This window comes from Bos mutus, chromosome 18 (genome assembly GCF_027580195.1).
Source record: "Bos mutus isolate GX-2022 chromosome 18, NWIPB_WYAK_1.1, whole genome shotgun sequence".
Lineage (NCBI taxonomy): Eukaryota > Metazoa > Chordata > Mammalia > Artiodactyla > Bovidae > Bos > Bos mutus.
Window position 1 is genome coordinate 15,591,832 of NC_091634.1, and position 27,920 is coordinate 15,619,751.

Sequence of the window (27,920 nt, forward strand, 5' to 3'; positions counted from 1 at the left end):
CTGGTGGCTCAGATGGTAAAGAATCTGCCTGCAATGTGGAAGACCTGGGTTGTTTGATCCTTGGGTTGGGAAGATCCCCTGGGGAATGGAATGGCTACCCACTCCACTATTCAGGCCTGGAGAATTCCATGGACAGAGGAACCTGGTGGGCTACAGTCCATGGGGGTCGCAAAGAGTCAGATACGACTGAGTGACTTTCACTTCACAACTTCCTTAGTGTTGCAGTCAACTTAGCTTCTGGTCAGTCAGTTGAAAAACTGAACCCTAAAAAAATATTTTTATTGTTAAGATTCATATACTTGTACAGGTGTCCTCCAGCCAAACACCACCACCAGGAACATTCCTGTAAAAGAACAAGTTGGGTTTACTGTTCGTTGCAGCAAAGAACACATCATTGGGAACCATGGGGGTGTGTCCACAAGAAGGTGCTAGAAGGCTTGTTCTCGTGTTTATTGATTTAGAGAAGGTTTAAGAAGTGAGGCTTTGTTCTGGGTTGGATGTAGTCAGGAATTAGGGCTAACTTTTTTTAAAGAATTGAAGTATAGTTGATTTACAATGTTATGTTAGTTTCTGGTGCACAACAAAGTGAGTCAGATATATATATACACACACATACACATATGTGTTCTTTTTCATATTCTCTTCCATTGTGGTTTACTACAGGATATTGAATATAGTTCCCTGTGCCATACAATCGGACCTTGTTGTTTATGCCTAAATATATTAATAAATCTTATCTCTGGGGGTGGGGGCAGAATAAAGCAAGGTTAAAATTGCAATTGGTAAAGAAATAGTAGTCATTCCTATTATCCAGGAACATGTTTGGCGTTTTGTAGTTTGAAAAATGTTCCTGTTTTATCTGTTTCAGTATTATTACAGATGATCTTGTTTTTGTCTTGACCCATTGGAGTCACAGAGTTGCCTGCTGTTGCTAAGTCGCTTCGGTCATGTCTGACTCTTTGCAATCCTATGGACTGTAGCCTGCCAGGCTCCTCTGTCCACGGGATTCTCCAGGCAAGACTACTGAAGTGAAGTGGATTGTCATGTCCTTCTCCAGGAGGTCTTTCCAACCCAGGGATCAAACCCAGGTCTCCCACATTGCAAGCAGATTCTTTACCATCTGAGCCACCAGGGGAAGTGAGGTCACTGAAACTCGACAGGAAAACACCAAGATGTAGCTGAAGGGACCTGAGCAGCTCCAGCACATCAGGGGCTGCTTGTCTGTTTCTATGGTACATAAAGAGCATAAATCTTAAGTGTACAGCTTGATGTCATTTTATCTACTGAGAAATATAAATAAAATAAATAACATATTGGGGGAATTTATTTCTATTTGCAGATGCATGGCAGAAAACATATTTTAAAAGGAGTAAATCATAAGAGGTCCTGCCGGGGTCCAGCCCCAGTGGAGTCAGGGATTGCGAAGGGGAGACGGCTTCGGCGATCAGGATACGATAGAATTAGAGATATAAAGAGTGGTTAAATAAGGATAGCTCAGTGAGAAAATTCAGTGGAGAAAAGAGGCTGAATAACTTGGTTTACGTGGAAAGCTAATAAAATTCCAAAATAAGGAATTTACATCACCTACATAGTTCGCAGGCGTCCTCCCGTTCTCCTGAAGGAGAGGAGACACTAAGGCCTCCCCAGTCAGATCTTAGAAGCCCAGGCATAATTAGTAGGCTTGACGAGCCTCCACGCTCAAGAATTCAGCTGGAGGGTGAGAGAAAGAACGACATGGGGAGACCAAGTTTCGGTGAACAAGGCCCACACTTTATTTTCCAAAGTAGTTTTTATACCTTAAGTTATGCATAGAGGATAATGGGGGAAGGGGTAGAGTCATGCAGTAAGCCAGGCTTTCTTCCTGCAAACTTATCATATGCAAAACATATGGCATGTGCAAAACAGATGGCATGTGTTGTAACTGTGTTACAGTGGTCATTTATAAATGTGTAATACCTGGCATCATCGACTCAATGGACATGAGTCTGAGCAAACTCCAGGAGATAGTGAAGGACAGGGAAGGCTGCCATGCTGCAGTCCATGGTGTCGTAAAGAGAGTCAGACATGACTGAGCAACTGAACAACAATACCTGGAATTATCAATACCTAGATTACTTTAAGGATCCTAAAAAAAATCAATGAGAAAACCCAAAAAGAAACAGAGAAAGTACGTGAATAAAAAAGCACTTTTAGGAAAATGTGATTGGTCAATAAACACATATGAAAAAATGTGCTCAATTTGCTTGTAATCAGGGAAACACACTCATCTTTAACAACTGAAGGGATTCAAAATTGGCACAAGGATGGGGCAACAATCTGGCAATATGTGAAGCAAAGTCTATACAGCACTTCTAGATATGCACCTTTGAGAAAATCTTTATAAAGAAAGAAAATACACAAATGATATTTAATATAGCATTTTTATTTCAATGAAAAATCATTTATGTCCTAATCACTGTTTAATAGAGTATTTCAGCATGTTTACTATATACACTACCAAGGACCAGGCTGAAATCGTTTCCACTCTGTAGAAAAGCACTGGCCCAGTATTCAAGCTGGAAGCTGCTTTCAGAGTATGATATGAGCTGCGGAGAAGGGTCCTTCCTCACCCTTCCACAACACACTCACTCACCATAATGTCTGAAATAACATCCTGCAAGACACTCACCGAGGTTATGGTAACATCTACTAGAATGATTCACACTCTAAAGGTGTTAAGGGATATTTGGAGTGAGAGAATTGCACAGCGAAGTAAATTTGAGATATACTGTGTTAAATGAAAATATATCTTGAATACATCTTTTAACAAGCTGGTAACAGGTACTTGGATTTTCCCCCCCAAAATATATATTTTATCCTTGGTTTCATTCATGATTTTCCCCACAATACCTTTTTTTCAAATATCCTCATGGATTAGTATCCCTGAAACAAACTTGTGGAGAATGTTGGGTTAAGGTCTTGTGCTAGGTTCAACACAGGCCTTCTGGAGATATTTTGTGCTTGGAAAAGGCAAAACACTAACCTATTAATGAAGGCTGATTTTGTAATAAATTCTAAATACAACTATTTAGAATTAACAGAATCGTCATAAATGAAGCTGGTCTAGATTTTGCTCTTTAGGAGTTATCCACGTCTAGTTTTATATCAGGACTATTTTACCTGTGCAAAATTAATTGCTAAAATCCTGTTAAGGATTATCTGTTTCTTAAGACTTTCACCTATGCAACTATCAGATTTTTTCCCTTCAACAGGAACTTCACACACATTTATTTGCTGATCTGTTTGGGTTCTAGAGCAATCAGTTGTGATAACATTCTTAGAGAAGAAAATGTAATCCATGTTTTGACATATATTGGAATACATATTGTACATACAAATAGTGTTATCTTAGAATTAAAAGAAAAATTTGATAATCTGTAGTTATGTCCCTTCTATCATCGTTAATGCTGTTTCATATTTCATTTTCTTTTCATTGATTAGACTTGCCAAGATATAGTCATTAACATTGGATTAAGTCTACTAGTATCTAACCCCTTAATTAATTTCTAATTTTAATTTTACTCTGCTTCTCCTCTGTTGGTTTTACTTTGTTCTTTTTCTGGTTTCTTGACATAAAGGTTCACTCATTCCTTTAACACATTTATCCATGTGACAGGCCCAGCTTTGATGGCTGTGGAAAAGTGAAGATGAAACCTAGGCCTACAAACAAGATTTTCTTAATGCATTCAGGGGCATAAGTTCCTCACTGAATAGAACTTTGGTGACATCCAACAAGTTCATATATGCAGGCATCTTATTAACAATGATTTCTGAAGCAGTGTATAATTTGATTTTAAATATTTTATTATGGAAACTTCCAAACACATAAAAAAGTAAAAATATTAGAACAATGAACCCCCCATAAACAACCATTCTACTTCAGTAATTATTAACATTTTACCAATCTATTGATATTTTCTAGCTCTCTTTGCCAATTTTCTTTTGTGGAATATTTTAATACAATCTGGGTATGTTACTATTTCCTATGTATTTATTTCTAATCATAAAATCTTTTATTTTTTAATAACCACACTGATATTATTATCGAGCTTCCCGGGTGGCACCAGTGGTAAATAATCCACCTGCCATTGCAGGAGACCCAAGAGATTCAGGTTCGATCCCTAGGTTGGGAAGATACCCTGGAAAAGGAAATGACAACTCACTCCATTATTCTTGCCTGGGAAATCCCATGGACAGAAGAGCCTGGTGGGCTACAATCCATGGATATAACTTAGTAACTAAACAACAAAACTAGTATTTCTAAAAATCAACTAATACTCAGTGCATGTCCACATTTTCCCCAGTCTCCAAAATGTCTTTTTACGCTTTGTTCAATCTGGGTCCAAATAATGCCCACATATTGAATTTAGTTGATATGCCTCAAGTCTTTTTTTAAAAATCTGTTAACAGTGCCCTTCTTTTTTCATGCCACTCAATAGTTGAAGAAATCAGCTCATTTTGGGGAATTGTTTTGGGAATTTTATACATTCTGGATCGGCTTGGCTGCTTCCTGTGGTAACATTTACTTTGTTCATCTATTTCTCAAGTTCTCGGGTTTAAAAAAATTTTTGATTTAAAAGTTTGATTCATTCTGTTCATTATTTTGACAAGAAAACTTCATAGGTAGTGACATGTACTTCCTAACTTCATTATACCAGGAGGTGCATAATGTCTGACAGTTTCACTTTTATAGATGTTAAAATCAACCAAAGGGCTTAGAAATGGTCAGCTTGATAAATCCAATATAAAGTTCTCACTATAAACTCTTTCCCCAAATAGTTTTAATATCCCTTGAAGACCACTTTCTGGACATTATTCTTTAAATTAGGAACTAGAAAATGATTTTTCTAATCCAAATATCTTTTTTTTCTGCATTTACTGGTAAGATTCATTAAATTAAAAAAAAACTTAAATTTGATGAGCTTTGGGTGACCCTGAGACTTGATTCACATGGAAAAAAAAATACTTTCCCCTTTATTTATTAGTTTTCAGAATGATGAGCTGGTACCCAAGCATCTTCCCAAGCTGACCAAGTTAGGCAGCCATAACCAAGTAAACTATTAAACTGCTACTGGTGTCATGTCAAAAAACCCAGCTCCTACTGGTTGAAGATGGGATACTATGAGCATCAAAAAGTTTACTAGTTGCAATGGAATGTCTTCTTTCTTTCTACAAGAGTAACATACACACACGGGTGCACACACATACACAATTATATTTCCAAGTGGTTAGTTTTTTTTTTTTTTTTTTTTGCCATCTTTTTCATAGTTTCTAATCAATTTTGAGTGGTGGTCAGAGAATACAGACTATAAAACATTTACCTTGTTATTATGGGAAAACAATTTCATATTTCTCTTTGCTTCTTCAACCACTACATTCTTAACCTCATATTCATGAAATTCATCAGGTTTTTTTTTTGGCATGAAATTTCTGATGCAGCTCGTGATGAAGAACGGCTCACATTCAAAATAACCTCCTAGATTTTATCTTAGATTTAATAAGTGCTGAGCAGTGACAAAAGGCATTTCTACAGTTATTACTTCTATAGGATCTTCCTTTCATATGAATTCACTAACACTAATGATGTTAATAACAACTATAGATAATATTTACAGAAAACATGCTATATGGCTGCTGTTTTTCCAAGTATTAACTACTCAATCCTCACAATGATACAGCAGGCTGACTCTGAATTGGCCCCAGTGATCCCTTCCTCCTGGGATTCATACTCTTCTATAAGCCTGTTCCCTTGAGTGTAGGGCAGCCTAGTTCCTTGCTTCCAAGCAACAGAAGGTAGCAAAGGTAATGAAATGTCATTTCAATGATTAGAAACACAAGATGATAGCTTCTTTGATGCTAGCAGACTCTTGCTTTCTTGGATTGCATTCTCTGACGAAGCAAGCAGTTATGCTGAAGGGGCTCCTGTAGCAAGGAACTGACTGAAGTCAGCCTTCAGCCAACAGCCAGATAGAATCTGAAGACCTCAGTGCAACAGCCCTCAGGAAATTAATTTGGACAACAACCACATGAGGTTAGAAGTGGATCTCTTCCCCAGTTGAACCTTCAGATGAGACTCAGTCATGGTCGACACCTTGATTTTAGCCTTGTGAGAGGCCCTGAAGCAGAAGACCCAACTAAGTTATGCCTAGTTAGTTGACCTGACCTATAGAAACTGAGATAATAAATGTGTATTATTTTAAGCTACTAAGTTTGTGATATTTTATTATGCAGCAATAAATAGCTAATATTCACAGATACTACTATCACCATTTTACAAGTGAGCAAAACGAGGCACAGAAATTTAAGTACCTATCCAATAATACACTGGTAATACAGTGGTGAAATGGCGATAAAAGATAGATAAGGCTAAAGATTTTCCTGCATTCATTATATTACTTTCTCATATGAATATGCTGAAGACAATGCTTGAATGGTGATGGAAGCAACCATTAAAGCAACATTTTTTTCTGTAATACAAATTTTTTATGCTTAATGAGCATCAAACAAATTCTCTCAAAAATGAATTTTCTGATGTTCTGTAACATAATGTGCATTTGAAAGCCTTGTATTAAATTACATTATGAATTTTCTGATGTTGAGTAAGGTGTGAATGTTGTCTAAAAGCCTTCTTACATTCCTTACATTTGTAGGGTTTCTCACCAGTATGAATTCTCTGGTGTTGAGTAAGAAAAGAATAAAGTCTAAAAGCTTTACCACATTCCTTACATTCATAAGGTTTCTCTCCAGTATGAATACTCTGATGTTGAGTAAGTTGTGAGAGAAGTCGAAAAGGTTTTCTACATTCCTTACATTCATAAGGTTTCTCACCAGTATGAATACTCTGATGTTGAGTAAGTTGTGACAGCAGTCTAAAGGCCTTCCCACATTCTTCACATTCATAAGGTCTCTCACCAATATGAATGCTCTGATGGGAAATAAGTTGTGAGTAACTACTAAAGGTCTTCCAACACTCCATACATTCATAAGGTTTCTCACGAGTATGAATTCTCTGATGGCGAACAAGTTGTTGCCTTAATCTAAAAGTCTTCCCACAATCTTTACATTCATAGGGTTTCTCACCAGTATGAATACTCTGATGGACAGTAAGCTGTTGACATATCCTAAAAGCCTTTCCACATTCCTTACATTCATAGGGTTTCTCCCCAAAATGTATTTTCTGATGTATTCTAAGGTCTGGACCACATACGAAGGCTTTCCCACATTCCTTACATTCATAGAGCTTCTCTGAAGTATGAAGTCTTTGATGTCGAGTAAGGTGTGTACACTGCCTAAAGGTTTTCCCACATGCCTTACATTCATAGGGCTTCTCTCCAGTGTGAATTCTCTGATGTCGAGCGAGTTGCTGATGTACTCTAAAAGCCTTTCCACATTCCTTACATTCATAGGGCTTTTCACCAGTATGAAGTCTCTGATGCTGAGTCAATTCTTGGAGGACTGTAAAGGCCTTCCCACATTCCTTGCATTCATAGGGTTTCTCACCAGTATGAAGTTTGTGATGTCTGATAAGGTGTGCACGCTGTCTAAAGGCCTGCCCACATTCCTTACATTTGTATGGTTTCTCACCAGTATGAATTCTCAGGTGTTGACTAAGTGTTGAGCGACGAATAAAGGTCTTCCTACATTCCTTACATTCATACAACTTTTCTCCATTATGAACTCTCTGATATTCAGCAAGAAGATTATGCTTTTTGTAAGTGGTCCTTTTTTCAGAAGCAATTTTCACTTGCCCAAAATATCCCTCTTGTGGTTCCTTTTGCCCCTCAATTTTGCTTTTGCATTCCCAATCATTTCTAAAAATGGAGTCCTGAAGGCTACAGCTTTTAATTCTTTCCATTATCTCCCACTGGAACGAATATATTTCGTAAATGTCCTTTTCTGAAGATAAAATATTGGCACTGTATCTGGACTCCAAGTCTGAAAGAAAACAAGAAAGCAAACACACAATGTTTTCCTGTTCCAGAAGAAAGAAAACTATACAGAAATAAAAAGCACCTAAAATAATGCCTATTACTGAAACCTAGTAGGACCCTTTGGGGCTCTTGGGCATGGAAGCCTTTCTGTGTCCCCTGTTTCTTTGCAGAGAATAGACTCCAGCCTCCATGGACCTTCCCTAGATTCCAAAGGGAAAATCTGAACAGGTGCTAATCAGGGAAGGGAGAGGATGCAGAAACGAGAAAGGGGCAGTCAAGAAACAATACTGCAACCTTGGGTCAGAGTCCTGGTTGCACCACAAGGGATACACGTAACAGTATCTTTGAGCTCTTCTGCAGAACTAAAACCCCCAGCAACTGGAAGATGTTCCAGAGAGGTGACAGTTTGATAACCCTGAGAAGCTCAACAAGACACCACCTGAGGCCAGATTAAATGAACCAGTGAAGCTCTTCAGGAGACCACCAGAGGCCAGATTAAATTAAAGGAATACAGGCCCTGCACACCCCCTGATCCTTATCAGTAACCCTGATCTTAAACTATTGCTATAAAACTCTCACCAACTCCTCCCAGGTTGGGACACACAATTTTTAAAGCACAAGCCCACTGTGTTCCCCTTTGCCTGGCAAAGAAATAAAGCTATTCTTTTCTACTTCACCCCAAACTCTGTCTCTGAGATTTGATTCACCACCAGCATGCAGAGGCTGAGTTTTCAATATCATTACCAGTGAATGGATTAGATATCTCTAGAAGACATTGCATTTCTGCTAATAACATATATGTGTACCTAAAAAAACCTATCTTCTGTAAAATTACACACCAAATATTAACGTTTATGGGGAAAATAGGAAAAATCTCTCCAAAACAATACCTCCAACAGAATTACAATATTACTGACAAACTGCTACTCAATGAAAATGACAGAAGCCAGAAAAACAAGAAGACAGCTGCTAAGAGAAAATAACAGCCAATCCAGAGTTCTATACTCCAAAGAACGAAGACAAAGTTCTGTACCCTTTAAAAATGAAGACAAAACGAAGATAGTTTCAAATAAAACCTAAGAGAATTCATTGCCAACAGGCACAATAAAAGAAATACTAAAGGAAGTTCTTCAGGAACAGAGAAAATGATTCTAAGCAGAAGCACTACAGTACAGAAAAGAAAAAGGAGCACTGTAAAAGGTACCTGTGTAGGTAAATCTAAATCAGTATTAATAGTAGTATTTAAATTAATACTCTGTAGGGATCTAAATGTATATAGAGTTAAGATACCTAACAACAGTAGACAAAATAGAGGATACCTAAAAAGAATTTAAATGTTATTAATGTCTCTACAATATTGAGAAAGATATAAAGGAACTAATTTAAGGTAGAATGCAGTAACTGAAGAATGCATGTGCTAACCTCTAGAGCAACTATTAAAAATTAAAGTGTGTATAACTAACACACTCAAGAGGCAAAAGCTAAAATAAAATATTTTGATTAATCCAAAATAGGCATGAGAGGGAAAAAAGAGAATGCTGAACAGACAGAAAAAAGAAAGTGGATTTAAACCTAAATATATAAGGTTTATATATTTCCTTGGTGACTCAGACAGTAAAGAATTCACTTGCAATGCAGGAGACCTGGGTTCAAATCCTGGGCCGGGAAGATCCCCTGGAGGAGGGCATGGTAACCCACTCCAGTATTCTTGCCTGGAGAATCCCCATGGACAGAGGAGCCTGGCGGGCCAACAGTCCATAGGGTGGCATGCCCGGCAACAGTGCATGGGGTTGCAAAGAGTAGGACATGACTAAGCAACTAAGCACAGCACATATAAGAAAATTACTTAACTGCAAATGGATAAAATGCACCAACTAAAAGACAAAGACCCTCCTTATCCACATAGGGAGAAGCAGGCTGTATGAGGAGTTCAATCTGGGTAAAGAAAACATCCACTTGTGGGAGCAGCCTCAAGTGTGGAAGATTCAGACCGAGGAGCAGCCCAGCAGTATATTCTGGGCAAACCCACCATGAATCTAACATCTGTCTATCTCCCACCAGCAACATTCAAATCAAAGCCACTACCATATTCCACTGGGACAAATGAAATAGCCTCCTAATTGGTCTTCCTACTATTCATCTTGCCCCTATTTGATCTGTTCTCTATAGAGTGATACTTATAAGGCAAATCAGCTCATGACATTCTCCTGCTTAGAAATCTCCAATGGCTTTCTATCACAATGACTTCCCCTATGATACTCAAATTTCACATGACCTAGCCCTTACCTAACTTTCTGACTTCATCTTGTTACTCTACTTCTCACTTACCTTTTGAATAATCATCCTGGCCTTCCTCCTCCTCTTCTTTTTAAAATTTTTATTGGAGTATAGTTGCTTTATAATGTATGAGTTTCTGCTGTACAGCAATGTCAATGGGCTATATGTTATATGTTTACATATATCCTGTCTTTTTTGGATTTCCTTCCCATTTAAGTTATCACAGAGCACTGAGTAGAGTTCCCTGAGCTATACAGTAGACTATCATTATTTGTCTATTTTATAATAGTATCGATAGTGTAAGTATGTCAGTCCCAATCTCCCAATTCACTCTATCTGAACTTCCCCCTTGGTAGCCACACGTTTGTTCTCTACACTACTGTGTTTCTATTTCTGCTTTGCAAGTAAGATCATCTAGAAAACAGGTAAGGATGATAATAAAAATTTACATGCTGGCCTTTTTGCTGTTCCTCAAACATCAAAGTCTTTGCCCTCTGACCCAAGGTCTCTGCATTTACTGTTTCATTAGGACTGTTTTTGCTTCTTGCTTTAGATATTCAAGTGGTCTGAGCTCTTTTTTTCATGTCTCCACTCAAAAATCATCTCTTCAAAAAGCCCCAAACGCCCAAAAATCTGTCTACATCTCCCAGTTTCTATCTCTGGTTCTCCTCGCTTTTCTTAATAACACTTGTCCCTACATAATACCATTCATTTACTTGTTAACTTAATGTCCTCACCCTTATTAAAATTAAACAAGAAGCCTGCTGGAACTGCCACTCTTGCTCACAGCTGTCCCACTGGTGTGTAGCACAGCGCTTGGTTCAGGTTGGGCATACAAGTACTGCTGAATAAATGAGCGTATTTTTAGGCAAACAAGGGTATGTATACTAGTGAGATTGGAAGAAGCTGGACCCTATATAGACATTGCTATGGACTGAATTTTGTCCCTCCAAAATACACTTAAGCCCTAAACACACAATATGCCTATATTTGGAGACAGTGCTTTTAGGAGGCAATTAAGGTTAAATGAAGTAATAAGGGTGGGATCCTAATTCACAGGACTGCTGGACAGAATAGGACAGGACGGTGGCCTTACAGGAGGAAGAGAGAGATCTTTCTCTTTTTATCATGTGAAGACAGTGTGAGAACGGGGCCATCTGCAAGCCAGTAGAGAGCCCGCATCAGGCCCCAAAATCCTAACCTTGAACTTCTGGCCACCAGAATTGTGGGACAATACATTTCTATTGTTTAAGTCCCTAATCTATGGTATTTTGTTATGGCAGCTGGAGCTGCCTAGTACAGGTTTAGATCATGATGAATTATAATCATTGATCAAGAAAGAGAGTAACTCCTCTCTTGGCTCAAATCTTTTACCTACCACCCCCAACAGGACATTTTTATTTACTTTTTGTTTTGAAATAACTGCAGATTCACAGGATGCTGCAAAGAAAAGTATAGGGAAGTCTCACAACCCCTTCACCCTCCCTCTCAATGTGAACATCTTACAAACTATAGTACAATATTCAAACCAAGAAATTACCCTTGGAATAATCCATAGGGCTGATGTAGATTTCATCATGCCCTCATATATGTGTTTGTATACAGGTCTATGCAATTTTACCAAATGTATAGCCTTATATGCAGAGTACATCATGAGAAATACTGGGCTGGAGGAAGCACAAGCTGGAATCAAGATTTCTGGAAGAAATATCAATAAACTCAGATATGCAGATGACACCACCCTTATGGCAGAAAGTGAAGAAGAACTAAACAGCCTCCTGATGAACGTGAAAGAGGAGAGTGAAAAAGTTGGCTTCAAGCTCAACATTCAGAAAACTAAGATCATGGCATCCAGTCCCATCACTTCATGGCAAATAGATGGGAAAACAGTGGAAACAGTGGCTGACTTTATTTTTCTGGGCTCCAAAATCACTGCAGATGGTGATTGCAGCCATGAAATTAAAAGACACTTACTCCTTGGAAGGAAAGTTATGATCAACCTAGACAGCATATTAAAAAGCAGAGACATTACTTTGCCAACAAAGGTCCATCTAGTCAAAGCTATGGTTTTTCCAGTAGTCATGTATGGATGTGAGAGTTGGACTATAAAGAAAGCTGAGTGCAGAAGAATTGATGCTTTTGAACTGTGGTTTTGGAGAAGACTCTTGAGAGTCCTTTGGACTGCAAGGAGATCCAACCTGTCCATTCTAAAGGAGATCAGTCCTGGGTGTTCATTGGAAGGACTGATGAAGCTGAAACTGCAATCCTCTGGCCACCTGATGTGAAGAGCTGACTCACTGGAAAAGACCCTGATGCTGGGGAAGATTGAGGACAGGAGGAGAAGGAGACGACAGAGGATGAGATGGCTGGATGGCATCACTGACTCAATGGACATGGGTTTAGGTGGACTCTGGGAGTTGGTAATGGGCAAGGAGGCCTGGCATGCTATGGTTCATGGGGTCACAAAGAGTCAGACACAACTGAGCGACTGAACTGAACTGAACTGATAGCCTTGCCTGAGGACATCCTTGTAGCTCAAACAGTAAAGAATCTGCCTGCAATGCAGGAGACCAGGGTTCAATCCCTGGGTCAGGAAGATTCTCTGGAGAAAGGAATGGCAATCCACTCCACTATTCTTGCCTGGAGAATCCCATAGACAGAGAAGTCTGGCGAGCTATAGTCTGTAGGGTCGCAAAGAGTTGCACACGACTGAGCCACTAACACATCACACATAGCCTTGCCTAACCCTCACCACAATCAAGACTCAACTGTATCATAACCACAATGTTTTATTCCTTTGTAGCGTCAACCATCTTTCCCCCTCCCTACATTCCTAACCTCAGGTAACTACTAATCCAATTTCCATCTCTATAATTTTATTATTTCATAAATATTAATTAGAGTCATATGGTATAACCTTTTATGATTATTTTTTTCACTCAACATAATTTCTTCCAGGTTCACCCAAATTATCACATGTATTAAGAATATATTCCTTTTTGTTGCCGAGTGTTATTCCATCGTATGGATGTACTTTTTACCCATTTTTAATTGAGCTGCCTATCATTGTAGTGTTGAGTTGTAGTGTATCAACTGGATGTTGGTCCTTTGTTTACTACTATTTTCTCTCAGTCTATGACTTGCTTATTCATTTTTTATTAGTGTATTTTGATGAGATAAAGTTTTTCATTTGGATAAATTATGACATCAATTTTTATGGTTACTGCTTTCTCCTAAGAAACTTTTACCTAATATCAAGTCATTCCCCTATGTTTTCCTCTAAAAGATTTGCATCCATGCTAAGTCACTTCAGTCCTGTTGACTCTGCAACCCTACGGACTGCAGCCCGCCAGGCTCCTCTGACCATGGGATTCTCCAGGCAAGAATACTGGAGTGGGTTGCCATGCCTTCCTGCAGGGGATTGTCCCAAGACAGGGATCAAACCTGTGTCTTAAGTCTTCTGTGCTGGCAGGCAGGTTCTTTGCCACTAGCACCACCCTGGGAAGCCCATTTACTTTTTGCTTTTATATTTTTTACATATAAAATGTATACCTAGTTTTTAAATTTTTATTTTATTTTTTACATTTGACTTTTAAGATTTTTTAATGTTTAGTTTTTATATTTAGGTCTAAAGTCTATCTCAAATTAATTGTGATATGAGGTGAAGATTTTTTCCCCCAATTATTCCAGTATCACTTGTTGAAATACTTTCCTTTTCCCATTGGAAGGCTCTGACACCTTCGTCAGGAAGTAAATGACACCAAGTGCATGTGAGGTCTGCATCTAGGGTCTCTGTTCTGTTTGCTGATCCTTAGCCAATACCACAATGTCTTGAGTAATTTAGTTTTATAATATATCTCAAAGTATCTTGAAGTCATGTAGTCTAAGTTCTATAACATGTTCGTCCTTTTTTGAGATTGTTTTAGACATGCTAAGTCCACTGCTTTTCCATATAAATCTTAAAATCAGTTTGTCAGTATCTACAAAATTTTCAAAAAAGGTTCCTAGGATTGTGCCTGGAACTGTGTTGCATCCCATCCCCAAAATGGCATCTTTCTATTCATCGGATCATCTTGGCAATGTTCCATGGCTTTTATTGTAGAGGTTTTGCACATTTTGTCAAATTTATTCCTCAGGATTTTGTTTTCTGACACTACTGTAAACTGACTTAATTTACTTTAATTTTTCTTAATTAACTTTAATTTTCCAATTTTTTTCATATATAAAAACACAACTCATTTTTGTAGCTTAACTTTGTATCCTGTGATCTTCACTTACTAGTTTGAGTAGATGTTGCTTTGATTCCTTAGGATTTTCTAAGTATATAATTATACCATCTCCGAATAGTTTTACTTCTTCCTTTTTGATCTTTATATCTCTTATTTCTTTTTCTTGCCTGATTGCAATGCTTGGACCTTCAATTTAATGTTAAGTAGATACGGGGAGACTGGGCATCCTTGCCTTGTTCAGTCTTAGGAGGGAACTCTTCAATCAAGTATGATAAAGTTAATGATGTAGTATTTTTTCAGCAGATGCCCTTTATCACACTGAGGAAGCTCCTTTCAATTTCTAGTTTCCTGAGAGTTTTTATCATGAATGGATATTGAATTTTGTCATATGCTATTTTTACATTCATGGAGATAATCAAATGATTTCTCACATTTCTGTTAATATGGTAAATTATACTGATTAATTTTTAAATGTTAAACCAAGCATAATTTCCTGGGGTAAACTCTATTTAGTCATCATTACTATATATTGCTGGATTTAATTTTCTGATATTTTGTTAAGCATTTTACATCTATGTTCAAGAAGGACAGAAATTACCAAGGCGGTGGGGAGGGGGGTGGTGGTGGGTGGGGCAGAATTATAAACTTACATCCTTCATGAACATAGTGTAAGAATTAAAGTAGCCTCATAAAATGAGTTGGAAGGAGTTCTTTTTCTGAAGGAATATGTGTAATACTGTACTATTACTTCCTTAAATATTTAATAGAATTCACCAGTGAAACTACCTGGGTCTAGCATTTTCTTTCTGGAAAGACTTCTGATAATGAACTTAATTACTTTAGTAGATATTAGATTATGCATATTTTCTTTTTACTCTTGTGTCAGATCTGGTAAGTTTGTATTTTTCAAGGAATTTTTCCATTTAAGTTGTCAAATTTACTGGCATAAAGTTATTCATGATATTCGCTCTTTTTTTAATATGGAACATGTCATGAATTTGCATGTCAACCCTGCGCAGGGGCCATGTTAATCTTCTCTGTACTGTTCCAATTGGAGTGTATGTGCTGCTGAAGTGAACTCTTATTCTTTTAATGGATATAACATGTTAAGCGAAAACCTCTCTTTCTTTCCTGGTATTAGTAATTTATGTTGTCTCTCTTTTTTTCTTGATTAGTCAAGTTGGTGTTCATTTTTTTTTTTTTGATTTATTTTTTTATTTTTTTGGTGTGTATTAATTTTGTTGATCTTATCGAGAGATCAACTCTAAGCTCTGTTAAGTTTCTCTGCTTCTTTTCTTTTTCTATTCTGTTGATTTTAACTCTTACATTATCATTTGTTTTCCTTCTACTGAGAACAGCTTTTTTCTTTGAAGTGGGAGAGAAATATGATGTGAGAAATAGAGAGTTGTAATCAAGGCCAGTAGGAAATTCCCTTGTTAGCCCAGGTTTAAAAGATTTTAATTTGCTTCCTAGGTCTTAGGCCTTTCCTCTACAGGCTTTTGAAGAGTGATTTGTAAATATCAAGGGAATGTCTCTATCCTGATGTACTTGGCTATTACCTACAGTAATGATTTTCCCATGCCTACTCAGCCCTCACTCACCAGGGTGATGTTTTCCTGTTCCTTCTCTCACAACCATCCAGGGTTCCTTCCCTTCATCCAATAAGGTAATCACATCTGGCTTAGACATGGAAGGACCTGCTTAAAATATAATGTGACATGAAATTATAAACCCCAAAGTCTTTAGGTTCACATGTGGTTAAATTTATAATAAACCAGTAGTTCAAAATGGTATTTTATAAAGTCTAAGCACAAAGAAATGCTAGGAAGTTGAAAAACACTCACACTAGGGTAACCTCAGGACCACTAAGGACAGACACCAGATAGTTAAGAACAGGCTTTAAAACAATTTAAACTCATATAAGCTCTGCTGAGAGGCAGTCTTATTTAATAGCTGAGAACACAAATTATGGATCCAGATAGTACGGGTTCATCCTGCCTTTGTTGCTATGTTGCCTCAGCAAATTATTAACCTTTGTGCCTAAGTTTTCTCATCTGAAATAAGGATAATAATAGTACATTTCCCATAGAGTTGTTGTGAGGATTAATTAGTAATATACAATGTTCAGAATAGTACATAAGTACAGTCCAGTTCAGTTCAGTCGCTCAGTCGTGTCCGACTTTTTGCAACCCCATGAATCGCAGTACGCCAGGCCTCCCTGTCCATCACCAACTCCCAGAGTTCACTCAGACTCATGTCCATCGAGCCAGTGATGCCATCCAGCCATCTCATCCTCTGTCGTCCCCTTCTCCTCCTGCCCCCAATCCCTCCCAGCATCAGAGTCTTTTCCAATGAGTCAACTCTTCACATGAGGTGGCCAAAGTACTGCAGTTTCAGCTTTAGCTTCATTCCTTCCAAAGAAATCCCAGGGCTGATCTCCTTGCAGTCTAAGGGACTCTCAAGAGTCTTCTCCAACACCACAGTGCAAAAGCATCAATTCTTCGGCGCTCAGCCTTCTTCACAGTCCAACTCTCACATCCATACATGACCACAGGAAAAACCATAGCCTTGACTAGACGGACCTTTGTTGGCAAAGTAATGTCTCTGCTTTTGAATATGCCATCTAGGTTGGTCATAACTTTCCTTCCAAGGAGTAAGCGTCTTTTAATTTCATGGCTGCAGTCACCATCTGCAGTGATTTTGGAGCCCCCCAAAATAAAGTCTGACACTGTTTCCCCATCTATTTCCCATGAAGTGATGGGACCAGATGCCATGATCTTCATTTTCTCAATGTTGACCTTTAAGCCAACTTTTTCACTCTCCTCTTTCACTTTCATCAAGAGGCTTTTTAGTTCCTCTTCACTTTCTGCCATAAGGGTGGTGTCAACTGCATATCTGAGGTTATTGATATTTCTCCCCGCAATCTTGATTCCAGCTTGTGCTTCTTCCAGCCCAGCGTTTCTCATGATGTATTCTGCATATAAATTAAATAAGCAGGGTGACAATATACAGCCTTGACATACTCCTTTTCCTATTTGGAACCAGTCTGTTGTTCCATGTCCAGTTCTAACTGTTGCTTCCTGACCTGCATACAGATTTCTCAAGAGGCAGATCAGGTGGTCTGGTATTCCCATCTCTTTCAGAATTTTCCACAGTTTATTGTGATCCACACAGTCAAAGGCTTTGGCCTTTGTACATAAGTACAAATATATGCATTTATATATATGAAAGTGAAAGTGTTAGTCACTCAGTCGTGTCCAACTCTTTGTGACCCTATGGACTGTAGCCTGCCAGTCCATGGCTCCTCAGTCAATGGAATTCTTTGGGCAAGAATCCTGGAGTGGGTAGTCATTCCTTTCTTCAGTGGATCTTCCTGACCCAGGGACTGAACCTAGGTCTCGTGCACTGCAGGCAGATTCCTTACCATCTGAGCTACCATATACCATAATATGTGTGTATATTAGCAGTTGATTTCTATTATTATCAATTGGCTGAGAGAAGAATAAGAGGCTTCCTGAGACATCCTCAGATACTTACTAGGATATTTGTTTAACATTAAATGTAAAGTTCTTAGATTTTTAACCTTCAACCACAAAGCAAGTAGAACTGAATATGTCTGTTATACAAAACAGAATGCATTTACTTGAGTTTTAGACGAACTACATGGATTCATCTCCTACTATGTAAATTCTACAGGCTCCTCTTATTTTTAAAGAGGTTCAGAATCCCTGTGTCTAGGTATTCTCTTCACAGATGGATTAGAAAGACGCTCCATCAATTCTTAGCTCAAATACATAGTGAATTCTGGTTTCTTGAACAATGTTTCTGTCAAAAAAAATCCAGAATTCAAACCCAGCCCGTGTACTAAGAAAACATGGAAACAACAGAGCCTGAAGAAAGTCTGAAGGACCTAGCCTGCTGAGCCTGAGAATGACAAGTGTTAAAAGGAGGGTCCTATTTCCAACCTAACAAAGCTTACACCATTCCTTTGGAACAGAGAGAAAAATTTCATTTAGTTTCTCAAACACAGTCCTCTAATTGACAGAAGAGAAAGTCGGTATAATTTGAGACAAACTGCCTTACCTAGTGAGATGAAGTTGCTGTAATTCTCCCACATCACATCCCTATATAAGTCCCTCTGTGCTGAGTCCAAGAATTCCCATTCTTCCTGTGAGAAGTCAATGGCCACATCTCTGAAAGTCACTGAACCCTGAAAAAAATAAAACTCATGTATTACTTGTGAAAATACATGAAATATTTTTTTATAAATAGAAAGAGAGGGAATCAATGACTGCATTGCAGAGACGGAGGGAGCACAGAGCAAGCACATTTACTTATTTGTTTGTTATTTACTTCTGGCTGTGCTGGGTCTTCACTGCTGCGCTCTGGCTTTCTCTAGTTACGGTGACTGGGGCTGCTCTCGAGTTGTGGCGCATGCACTTCTCATTGCAGTGGCTTCTCTTGTTGCCGGCACATGTTGTAGGGCTTGCAGGCTTGGTAGTTGTGGCACATGGGCTTAGTTGCCCAGATGCCCTGTGGCATCTTCCCAGACCAGGGATCAAACCCATGTCCCCTGCATTGGCAGGTAGATTCTTAACCACTGGACCAGCAGAGGAAGCCCAGAGCAAGCAAATTTATGCCATGTGAATGAGACAGTAAGAAAACTAGCATCCCTGAAACACAGCGCTACATGTTATGAACCATCTTGTGACTGCAGATAAGATTAAATTTTTACCCAAAAATATCTGGAAAGGAATAAATTAACCAAAAGAAGTCCCAAAGAAATGAAACAGTGCACACAAGCCTTCAGCAAGCTGTTTCTCCACCACAAATTCTTAAGAAGTATGAGATCTTCTATCTTCTTTTTCCTTCACTGATAATGAAAAAATATTGATAAAAATTTCTCCCAAATGTACTACAAAATCTCTAAGAAAATGACTCAAGTTCGTCATAAAGTCAGATTTTATTATAAGCACTTTGCCTATTATGACCAATTCTTTATTTTTTAAAATCTGCTACATGGCAGTCCACATTTCGAATGCATTAAATTCAATCTTTTTTCACTCTCTCTTTAGATTTCTGGATTCAATACAATCTCAAAAATCTTCCTCAACCCTCACATTCTACACTATTACTTACACTCATGGATGGAGGAACCTGGCAGGCTACAGTCCATGGGGTCACAAAGAGTCGGACACGACTGAGCAACTGAGTTATATGCATAAATAACACATTATTTATGCATCTGTATGATCTTCTTAGCTCTTTATCATTCATCATCCCTCACTGAACACCTTTCCTCACTTCTGAGTTAGAGAGTGTGTGCGTGTTTAGTCGCTCATCGTGTCCGATTCTTTGCAATCCCCACAGACTGCAACTCACCAGGCTCCTCTGTCCACAGTATTTCCCAGGCAAGAATACTGGAATGGGTTGCCATTTCCTCCTCCAGGGGATCTTCCTGACCCAGGGAGACCCAGATTGAACCCGAGTCTCCTGCATTGCAGATTCTTTACCGTCTTAGCCACCAGCGAAGCCCCAAGTGTTAAAAATAGTACTCTGGATCATGATTATCAACGAGGAGTGATTTTACTTCCAAGAAGACATCCGGCCACGTCCAGAGACAATTCTTATTGGCACAACTGGGGAGAGGGGGTGTGAGTGTTAGACATCTAATAAATGTCTAACATGGATACTGTTGACATCCAACAATGCAGAGGACACTCCGCCAGAGTAAACGATTCTCTGGCTTAAAATATTAGTACAGTTGACACTTGAACAACAAGGATTTGAAATGCATGGTACCAGTTCTATGTGTATTTTTCTCAGTCATAAATACTACAGTATGATGCAATTCTAGGTTCACTGAATCTATGGATGTGGAACTGCAGATAATGAGGAATTCCAGATATGAAGGGATGGCATACACAGAGGGTCAGATTTTCAACTGCCCAGAGGGTCAGCGCCCCTAATTCCTGCACTGTTCAAAGATCAACTGTAGTTCCAAAATTGAGAAACCCTGCTCGAAACCAGCACATCTGGTAAAACTGTACAGTGGTCTCTGCTCCTAGTATTCTTCTCTCAGAGCTTCCTGGAGATAATTCTTGACCTATTTGCTGTCCGGTTCTGATCACCTCCTACTCAACCCGCTCGTGAGGGAGGGATCCTAAACAGTATGAGATGACTGAATATCTGACACCTGATAGATGCAACTGATGGCAGTTTATTAGTCACATATACTCACAGCCCAGGAAAGGAAGATATTACACGTCATACAGGGCCACACAGGGGATGTACTCAGGAATAGGGTGAACAAACAGAATCTGCGGGAGGCAGGCTTTATAGTGAAAAGAGGATGATGGATTCCGTGGCCAATGCAGGATGATGTGATGGCTTGTTTGAATAATTCTGTGGGCTGCCAAGGAGGTGACTTACTAGGTTAAGGACCAGGAGAGGTTCAGCTGGTCTGGCGAATAGAGGAACTAGCCAGGTAAATGGGGGCCCCATCTGGGGAGAGCAGGGAAACTCTTAGTTAGGTCTCTGGAGCCTTGACAAGATATCAAGGCAGCATATGAAATTTTAAGCCTCACAAAACGAGCCCTCAATCAAATCCCTACCTCTTCCACGCTCTACAAAGCCTTACATACCATAATATTTCAATGCACTAATATTTCAACCAACACGAAATCTTGTTACGTATTTTAAAAACTCAGGTTTGTGAAGAAGTTTGGCGGTTTCCCTATCAGCAGTCAAACAAGACGAAATTCTCTCTTTCATCAAACCACAGGATTTTCAAGGAAAGTTCAAAGAGGGATCTCCCACTTAGTATCAATAATCCATTGCTGAAAATCAAGACATTCCAACACTACATAGTTTCCCCACCATTTTGGGTGGGTGCCTATTTTCCTACCGTTTTAAAGCAAAGCATTCTATTGCATTCTACATTAATTCCAACCCTCCCGCTAGCTTCGCATTTCCCCCAGGACAGAACTCCAGTACACACGGGTCATGCACGTATGGTATCTTTGGTTTTCGTATTTTCTTTCAGCTTTGCTATTTCTTTTACCAAATGTTTTTTTCTCACTTGCTTTGTTTCTCCACAATTTTCTTCAATACTTTTCCAACTTTTTAGGAACTCACTTTACAAAATGACAAACGCAGGGGCTACGTGGGAAATGCACCATGAAAGTGCGTTTCCAATAAGAACGTAACGGAGGAATGACTCTTACTCTGTACGATGCTCTTATGCCTTCCCTTCTGCCAGCAACACCAATTATACACATCCCCTTTGATGATATTTGCAAGCATTTCAAAACATCCGCAGATGGTTCTGATGGTTCAGCAATTGTATTTGGAATACAACAAGACTTCGTGTACATTGTTTTCTGTTTTTTAAATAAAAAAAGTTACATTGAACTATATGATTTCACTTATATAAAGTCCTCAAAATAAGCAAAATTATTATAGGGTATTCCAAGTCAGGATTACATTTGGATACATTTGGACGGGGTGGGTAGAAAGTAACTGAAAGGGGGGTATCTGAATGCCAGTAACATTCTTTCTTCTCCTGAGGGCTAATATAACAGAAATACTCAATTTATGAAAATTCATTTAGATGCACACTTAGGATTTGAGCACTATTCACTATGTATGTTTTGCATCAATAAAAAGTTCTAAAAATCTTTTAAAAGATGTTAAATTCTATATTGGGGATGTAAATTTTTGTTGCTGCTGTTTGTTTGTTTTTGGCCATGCCACATGGCACTTGGGATCTTATTTCCCCGACTAGGAATTGAACCCATGTCCCCTGTAGTTAGAAGTGCAGAGTCTTAACCACTGGACCACCAAGGAAGTCCCTGCGGATGTAAATTGTTTCCATATAGAACCAGACCAAAAATCACTGTTTTCAGAGAAATGTGCTTTCGTTGAAGTTTAGGTATTAAAATAAAAAACTAAGATAAAAAATGTTAACGGGGGAACATTTGGCAGAAATTACCTGCTTTTTTCTTAAGGCAATTTACTTTTGCTCCCTCATGGCTCTTGACAGAAGATGGTCCACATTAGTGGGAAAAAAGAGAAGGGCACACAGAGGGGACACTGGGCTATTTGTCTCCAACTCTCACAGGTATGAGAGGGACTAAAGTAGGTTATTGAATGGAGTTCCATTAAACAGAAGTTTCAGAATAAGGAAAGAGTATGTATACATGGTCTAGAAATAGGTAATATTTCAAAAAGGAAGAAGAAACATCAACTTACATGGGCCATTGTTTTGAACTGCAAGCACTGGTCAGTCCTTTTCAAGATTTCTGTTAGAGATCTGCAGAGTTCAGATAAGCCAGATCTGGAAGAAGACAAAGCAGTGATAAAACCAGAGGTGCCTCAGAGCTCCTCCAAATGACTTATGTTAGTTTTATGAGTTTTCCTCTTCCATTCCTGCTTCCAAAATACTCCTCACCACTCTCATATTCAACTGGAGGAGAGCACAGGGAGTCTAAAGAAATCCAAGCTCTGATGTGTGCACATGCTCTGTTTCTTCCCACTCTCTGTGACTCCCTGGGCCTTAGCCCGCCAGGCTCCTCTGTCCAAGGGATTTCCCAGGCAAGAATACTGAGGGGGGTTGCCATTTCCTATTCCAGGGGATTTTCCCAACCCAGGGATCAAACTTGCATCTGCTTGGCAGGCAGATTCACCACCCAGACACCTGCGAAGCCCATGTCTTAAGAATACTACCCAGAAAAGAAAGACAGAAAGTCCCTGACTCATGTCTTTTAGGCACTGATTGCAGTCTCATGACTGCTTCCTTTCACAGCATCCTGGCAAATGCATTTATTTTGCTTCTGAACCAATACTTTGAGCCAAGATGCCTATGAAGTCCTCCAACTGCTACTAGATCTTCTTGCCCTATTAGTCTAACTTTGCAGGTAACATCATCAAAATAAAAACTGTAAAGCATAAATCTTACTGTATGAAATCCACGCACCTCCATAGAGACCTCACAGCTATACTCTGGATGTAACTCGACAGTGTTTGCTATCATTAGATCAACATCTTCCCCCTCATGATGGACTGGGCTTCCCAAGTGGCGCAATGGTAAAGAACACGCCTGCTGATGCAGGAGACATAGGAGACATAGGTTTGATTCCTGGGTTGGGAAGATTCCCTGGAAGATGAAATGGTAGCCTTCTCCAGTATACTTGCCTGGAAAATCCCATGGACAGAGGAGCCTGGCAGGCTACAGTCCATGGGGTCGCAGAGTTGGACATGACTGACTACGCATTACTACTACTGATGATGGATTACTAAGTAAAGAGGGAAAGATTTAAGTATACATAATGCTGAGATCCGGAGAAGGCAATGGCACCCCACTCCAGTACTCTTGCCTGGAAAATCCCATGGACGGAGGAGCCTGGTAGGCTGCAGTCCATGGGGTCACTAAGAGTCAGACACGAGAGACCTCACTTTCACTTTCCACTTTCATGCATTGGAGAAGGAAATGGCAACCCACTCCAGTGTTCTTGCCTGGAGAATCCCAGGGACGGGGGAGCCTGGTGGGCTGCCATCTATGGGGTCACACAGAGTCGGACACGACTGAAGTGACTTAGCAGCAGCAGCAGCAGCAATGATGAGATTTGGTATACTGTTGCAATTACTAACATAGGCTTTGCTGTCAAACTTCCAGGATATAAATCTAAGCTCTCATAGTTATCAAACTGTGTTACCTTAGACATGTTACTTTGCAGCCTTAGAATCCTCCTATAAAAAATGGTGATAACTATAGATTCTATCCCAAAGCATTGTTACGAGTATTAAATAAGACTCTACATATATATGCACTAAAGTTGCAAATAAACGTTTAATAAAAGTCAGCTATATCACTGAAAATGAAGGATACTACATACTTCTTCCCACAATTATTAAAGAAAATTCTCTTCTGCTCTTTATTCTTCCACAAAAAAATTTGAGCTTCTCAGCCCCACTCTTCCTCATAATGCTAATAAATTTCAAAACTTCAGGTTGGTAGGCAATTCCTCTTGAATAACAACAATTTACAAAAGGACAGACAGTGTGAGGATGGATGAAGCACACATGGCAAAATCCTCATAATTTTTGGATCTGGGTGATGAGGAAACACATGGAATTACAATTTAATAATAACAACTAAATCTATTGAGCATTTATGTGTCAAGCATTATCTGAGGACTTTACACATATTAATTCACCTATTCACAGCAATCCTATACAGTAGGTTCTATTATTACCCTCCTTTTACAGATGAAGGAAGAGTGGTGCAAAGAGATGAAATGAACTGCCCCAACTTCACCGAGTTCTAAGTGGCAAGTTAGGATTAGAATCCAGGTAATTCAGCTCATAACTCATCCTATCGCCACTATACTAAACTCCCTTTCATAAGATCACATAAACACGTGATCTGAAACACACATACGCTGTCAAAAACTTCAAGTCACTTGTCAAATTTCTATACTGTTTTCCTCCCTTCCTACTAATATTTCCCTTCTCTTGTTAACACAGATTTCTCTGTTAAAAATCTATCACCTTGAAACTCCTAAAGGCTAAGACTGAAAAGCTAAGACTTTGTCACCAATCAAACATCTTTTCCTGCTTTTGACCTCAGGGCAGTGGAAAAGATCAAGGATACCTAGGGTATGATTTCAACTAAACTGTAATCTTCTCACTAAATGACAGCCTAAAATAATGCTATGCAGTTAGCCTCCCTGTATGACCTGCAGATCATTTAAACTATTAGAAAGCAGCAGCTCACAGGCGGAATTAAATGACTGTCAAGTGTTCATCTGAATAGTCAATGGAGAGGAAGAACAAAATACCAGGCCATAAGGCAGTTCTATTTCTAGTTTTTTGATCCAGCAATCCCACTGCTAGGAATACACACTGAGGAAACCAGAAGGGAAAGAGACACGTGTACCCCAATGTTCATCGCAGCACTGTTTATAATAGCCAGGACATGGAAGCAACCTAGATGTCCATCAGCGGATGAATGGATAAGAAAGCTATGGTACATATACACAATGGAGTATTACTCCGCCATTAAAAAGAATGCATTTGAATCAGTTCTAATGAGGTGGATGAAACTGGAGCCTATTATACAGAGTGAAGTAAGCCAGAAGGAAAAACATCAATACAGTATACTAACGCATATATATGGAATTTAGAAAGATGGTAACAATAACCCTGTGTACGAGACAGCAAAAGAGACACTGATGTATAGAACAGTCTTATGGACTCTGTGGGAGAGGGAGAGGGTGGGAAGATTTGGGAGAATGACATTGAAACACGTAAAATATCATGTAAGAAACGAATTGCCAGTCCAGGTTCGATGCACGATACTGGACACTTGGGGCTAGTGCACTGGGACGACCCAGAGGGATGGTATGGGGAGGGAGGAGGGAGGAGGGTTCAGGATGGGGAACACATGTATACCTGTGGCAGATTCATTTTGATATTTGGCAAAACTAATACAATTATGTAAAGTTTAAAAATAAAATAAAATTTAAAAAAAACCCAAAAAACCAGGCCAATGGGTAGGATATTTCAGCTGTTTAGTTAAAGCCTAACTAGCTAAAGACTACCTGGAATAAGCCTGCAGAGTCCAACAAAATAGGACTGACTCAAGAGAGGGAGGAAATTCTTTGGAATGTGACAGAGGACAGGGATAAAAAAAAGCCCCTCTGTAAACAGCTGTGCTCCAGCTGAAGGATTCTGAGGCTGTGGGGAACCATTCTGGAATGACTGCTGCTACTGAAGTGAAAGAACAAGATAGGCAGGGACTAACTGGAGATTGAGTGCTATTAGTAAAGTGAGGGTAATTTAGCAAGCGGGTATCTCCAGAAATAAAATAAAAACAGCAAGGCAGGTCTGGAGCAACCCTGGTAAGAAAGCTATAAGCTCTCAAAAAGGGAGTCTTTATGGCATTTTACAACTGCGGCGTGACCTGTGCAGTAGTAACGTTTTCTATTAACTGTGTAGTTGGTTTTCTGTCTTTTCTCTCTCAACAAGATTAACGGCAGGATTACTTTTTGTCTTAGTCTGACCTATTTTTCACTTCTTACAAGTATCCCCGGGTCTAGAAAAAGAAGTGAAATTACACTTTATGGGACAAAGAGGAAACATCATGTAGATTTCCTTCTTTCTAAAGATTGGCGGACGATGACGGGAATCGACGCAGTGAGCCTTTTTCCCCAGCTCAGCCGGGCCAGACTAAGGACACACCCCCGCTACGACCCTCGCTCCCACCATCCATCACACACACTACCCGATGGAAATAAGAGGGAGCCGGGGTGAAGCTGTGCCTTCCCGGCATCGGACAGAATGGCCAGAGTACAATGGCCAGGGCTGGAAGCTGTCTCCGAGTTCAAGAGCGCTGCCTTGGGAGGGAGCTCTGGTTAAGCTGTGGTTCTGAGAGCTGTTGTTCTGCGTCTTTTTGTTACAGGCCTTCACTGTGGGGTTCGTAAATCTAACTCGGAGCCATTCTGGGCCGCTGCATCTGCGCGGCCCTGAAGCAGGAGGACAGAGGACGCATCAGAGCACCCAGTGTCCGGGCAGCGTCACAAACTACACAGTCACTGCAGCCGGGTGCACACAGAGACCGCGCCGCCCCCGCGCCGCCCCCGCGCCCATTTCCTCAGTGCACGAGACCAACTCACCTCTCCGAGCCGAAACCCGCAAGGAAGCCGGAAGGAAACTAGGCGCAGAGGCATGTGGGAAATGTAGTCCCGGATAGGGAGGGCCTGGTCCTCGCCTTAACGGGTTTCGTGGGATGCGCAAGCGCGGGCGCGAGTGGGCAGGGCGGGAGCGCGCCGTGGACCTCCCGGCTTGGGGTTCAGCTGAAGCGGCACCGGCTTCGAGGCTTCACGGGGATGAATGAGGCACCCGCTGCCAGCTTGGGTTTGAGGTGTCTCTGCGGAACTGCTAACTGGGGTTTAGAGAGACCGTCTTGGCACTGCTGCTGCTGCTGCTAAGTCGCTTCAGTGCTGCTGCTACTGCTGCCAAGTCACTTCAGTCGTATCCGACCCTGTGCGACCCCATAGACGGCAGCCCACCAGGCTCCCCCGTCCCTGGGATTCTCCAGGCAAGAACACTGGAGTGGGTTGCCATTTCCTTCTCCAATGCATGAAAGTGAAAAGTGAAAGTGAAGTCGCTAAGTCGTGCCCGACTCCTAGCGACCCCATGGACTGCAGCCCACCAGGCCCCTCCGTCCATGGGATTTTCCAGGCAAGAGTACTGGAGTGGGGTGGCGCCTAATACATGCACTAGACATACGGCAGGTGCTCTCTATACATACCCAAGCAGGACGTAGGTACATCAAGTCTCATTATCCCCAAACTCTTAGCAGAATCTGGACACACAGAGGTTGCTCGCGCTCTAACTCTTTACCTCCCCCGCTTCCTCCTCTCTTTAGGTTTTTTTCCTC

At 40.0% G+C, this 27,920-nt stretch overlaps 1 protein-coding gene and 1 non-coding gene across 4 annotated transcripts; both read right to left on the reverse strand.

Moving 5' to 3' along the window:
• Nucleotides 1–1,050: 1,050 nt before the first annotated feature.
• On the reverse strand, nt 1,051–27,891 carry ZFP14 (ZFP14 zinc finger protein). Of its 3 annotated transcripts, none has more exons than XM_070387904.1 (5): nt 27,154–27,887; nt 22,730–22,814; nt 18,560–18,686; nt 16,078–16,176; nt 1,052–7,974 (listed from the first exon to the last, which is right to left on the reverse strand). In XM_070387904.1, exons 2-5 carry the CDS (start codon nt 22,736–22,738, stop codon nt 6,608–6,610), a joined length of 1,602 nt encoding a protein of 533 aa, XP_070244005.1. In that variant the 5' UTR covers nt 22,739–22,814; nt 27,154–27,887; the 3' UTR covers nt 1,052–6,607. The 3 variants fall into 3 exon arrangements, with proteins under 3 accessions (XP_070244007.1, XP_070244005.1, XP_070244006.1); XM_070387905.1 differs by having other exon boundaries at nt 16,078–16,173; nt 27,154–27,679; XM_070387906.1 differs by lacking the exon at nt 16,078–16,176 and having other exon boundaries at nt 1,051–7,974; nt 27,154–27,891.
• On the reverse strand, nt 15,451–15,555 carry LOC138991908 (U6 spliceosomal RNA). Its single transcript, XR_011467803.1, has one exon. It is a non-coding gene; the product is annotated as a U6 spliceosomal RNA (small nuclear RNA).
• Nucleotides 27,892–27,920: the final 29 nt, after the last annotated feature.

Excerpts from the sequence above, each read along its gene's own strand:
- ZFP14 (XM_070387904.1), bottom strand. Across the intron at positions 16,177-18,559 it reads CAGCAACTTCATCTCACTAG|CAGGTCCTTCCATGTCTAAG; the intron begins GTAAGGCAGTTT and ends TTATATTTTAAG. Across the intron at positions 7,975-16,077 it reads AACAGGAAAACATCACCCTG|ACTTGGAGTCCAGATACAGT; the intron begins GTGAGTGAGGGC and ends GTTTTCTTTCAG.